General features: G+C 41.4%; 1 protein-coding gene across 1 annotated transcript in view; it reads right to left on the reverse strand.

The window, feature by feature from the left end:
* LOC102380514 (oxysterol-binding protein-related protein 6-like) overlaps positions 1 to 1,517 on the reverse strand; it is a gene marked incomplete at its 3' end in the record, with an annotated part of 52,850 nt that extends 51,333 nt beyond the window's left edge. The window contains exons 1-2 of the mRNA XM_006034289.3: positions 1,349 to 1,517; positions 747 to 1,010 (exon numbers count right to left, since the gene is read on the reverse strand). Coding sequence (XP_006034351.1) covers positions 747 to 845 — 99 coding nt within the window. The remainder of the gene's footprint in view (positions 1 to 746; positions 1,011 to 1,348) is intronic.
* Positions 1,518 to 1,921: the final 404 nt, after the last annotated feature.

Here is a 1,921-nt window from a genome sequence, read left to right on the forward strand (position 1 = left end):
TCCCCAACCATCCGTCCCGGGGTTGGCCCCAAGCCTGCTCTTCCTGTCCCTGAGCGGGCCCAATGCGGGGAAGGGGGGAGCAAGCCCAAGCCAAGGGAAAAGCTGGGCTGCCACAGCCCAATCAGGCCCAGGCCTGCTCCTCCCTCCGCTGGTGCGGCGGGGAGGGAGGGAGCAGGCCCAGACCCCAAGCAGCAGGAGAGAAGGGGCTCCATCCCTGCCTGCTCCTCCCCCACCATCATTCTTGACGGGCAATTGGCTAGTTAGCGTATAACATCCAGACATTTTACATGAAACCCTGGAAAACCTGATACATTCTTTTATAATTTTTTGTTTCTATAAAAGGTTTACATTCAAGTAGAACCTTCCCATATAGCATGTTACCGCATTTAAAAAACCCATATGACACACTGAGTAGAGAAATATTCATGTACAGAGTTTGCAGAATATTTAAGATTTTAAAGGTTATAATATTTTCTTCCTGCATATTACACTATGGTTTTATTTAGGTTTGAATTGAGCATCCAAACTGCTTCTACATTTGTGTCTTCTCCTAATCACAAAATAAAAAGGAAGAAAACCTTACTGAAACACAAACTTTACCTGCAGAGGCTATACCCAACACTATTATCAAATAAATTAAACAACTAATCGTGAAGCCTCCCTCCTGTGAAGAAGTATTAAATCAGTCTAACCATCAGACATTACAAATTATGATGGAAATCAACAGTATAGAATCTTTTCCTTACCTGTCTACTGTCTCTCTGGGATGATGAAGAGGAGGCACTTTTATGTGATGGAGTAGATGTTTTGTGAGCAGGAGATATACCCTTTTCCTCTGAACTCATGGTTGCAGCTAATTCCTAGTGATGATCTTGTGGTGTTAAAACCATGCCAATCCTCTCTGAAACTCATGTACAAAATGAGACTGGAATGTTTTTCCACATAATTGTTTCACAGTTTATCCTCTACTGGCAGGAAGGAGATGAACTCAGCTGGCATCCAAAATTCACCTTAATTTTTAAAAAAAGAAAGGAAGGAAGAAAAAAAAGAAAGAATGAATAAGCTTTCACCCTTAAAATGTTTCACTGCTCATTTGCAAGTAAACCAGAAGAAAGATCAGCTTTATTTACACCACTAGGACTCTTGGCTGCTATGTTATAATATAGTTTCATGAATATATTCAACAGATCTCATCTTTATTTATTTTTTTTACACCTGTAGTTGGTTTGCATTTTTTTACCTGCAATTGCAGTAACATTAAAATAATTGAAGAACAGTGTCTTTGTAATTTACAAAAATCCTTTCTTCTAAAAAAAAAGTCTACAGAACTTTTACAAGGGGATTTTACCCTTAGTTGAAGTACTTTCGTGGTAGAGCTAGACTTGTCAATCAAGGTACGTTGGTAGCCACGTGTATAAAGATCCAGGCAATTTAAGAAAGCTCTACGATGCAACTTCAGAATTCCTTCCTTTAAACTTCAATTCCCAGGTTATTAGATAGAACAAAAGATTCACGTACCCAGCTGACTACAGAGCAACTTCAAATGTTACCCCAACTTCAACTACGTCTGTGCACTGTGCCAAAAAGGAAATTGAAAAGAATGTGACAGTTTAGCTTCCATTAGAATTTTCAAGCTTGTTTTAGAACTGTGGCATTTTATGTGATCTCCTTTTTATGTAGGAAATCACCTTCGGCATTTAAAAACAACCCAAGATCTAATGTACGCCACCAACACCCCTCCCCCCCCCCAGCAGGTAGTCTGTGGAGAGGGAAGGGTGGGGCAGATCAAGGCAGAGGAAGAAAAAATTATTTGGGGGCACACCTCCACAGCAGGAAAGTCCCACCCAGTCAGAGCCCCACTCAACTTACCCCTGCTCCTACCTCTGCAACAGTGTCCCTCACTGCAGGGGCCTTGACCGAG

This window comes from Alligator sinensis, unplaced genomic scaffold (genome assembly GCF_000455745.1).
Source record: "Alligator sinensis unplaced genomic scaffold, ASM45574v1 scaffold173_2, whole genome shotgun sequence".
Classification (NCBI taxonomy): Eukaryota; Metazoa; Chordata; order Crocodylia; family Alligatoridae; genus Alligator; species Alligator sinensis.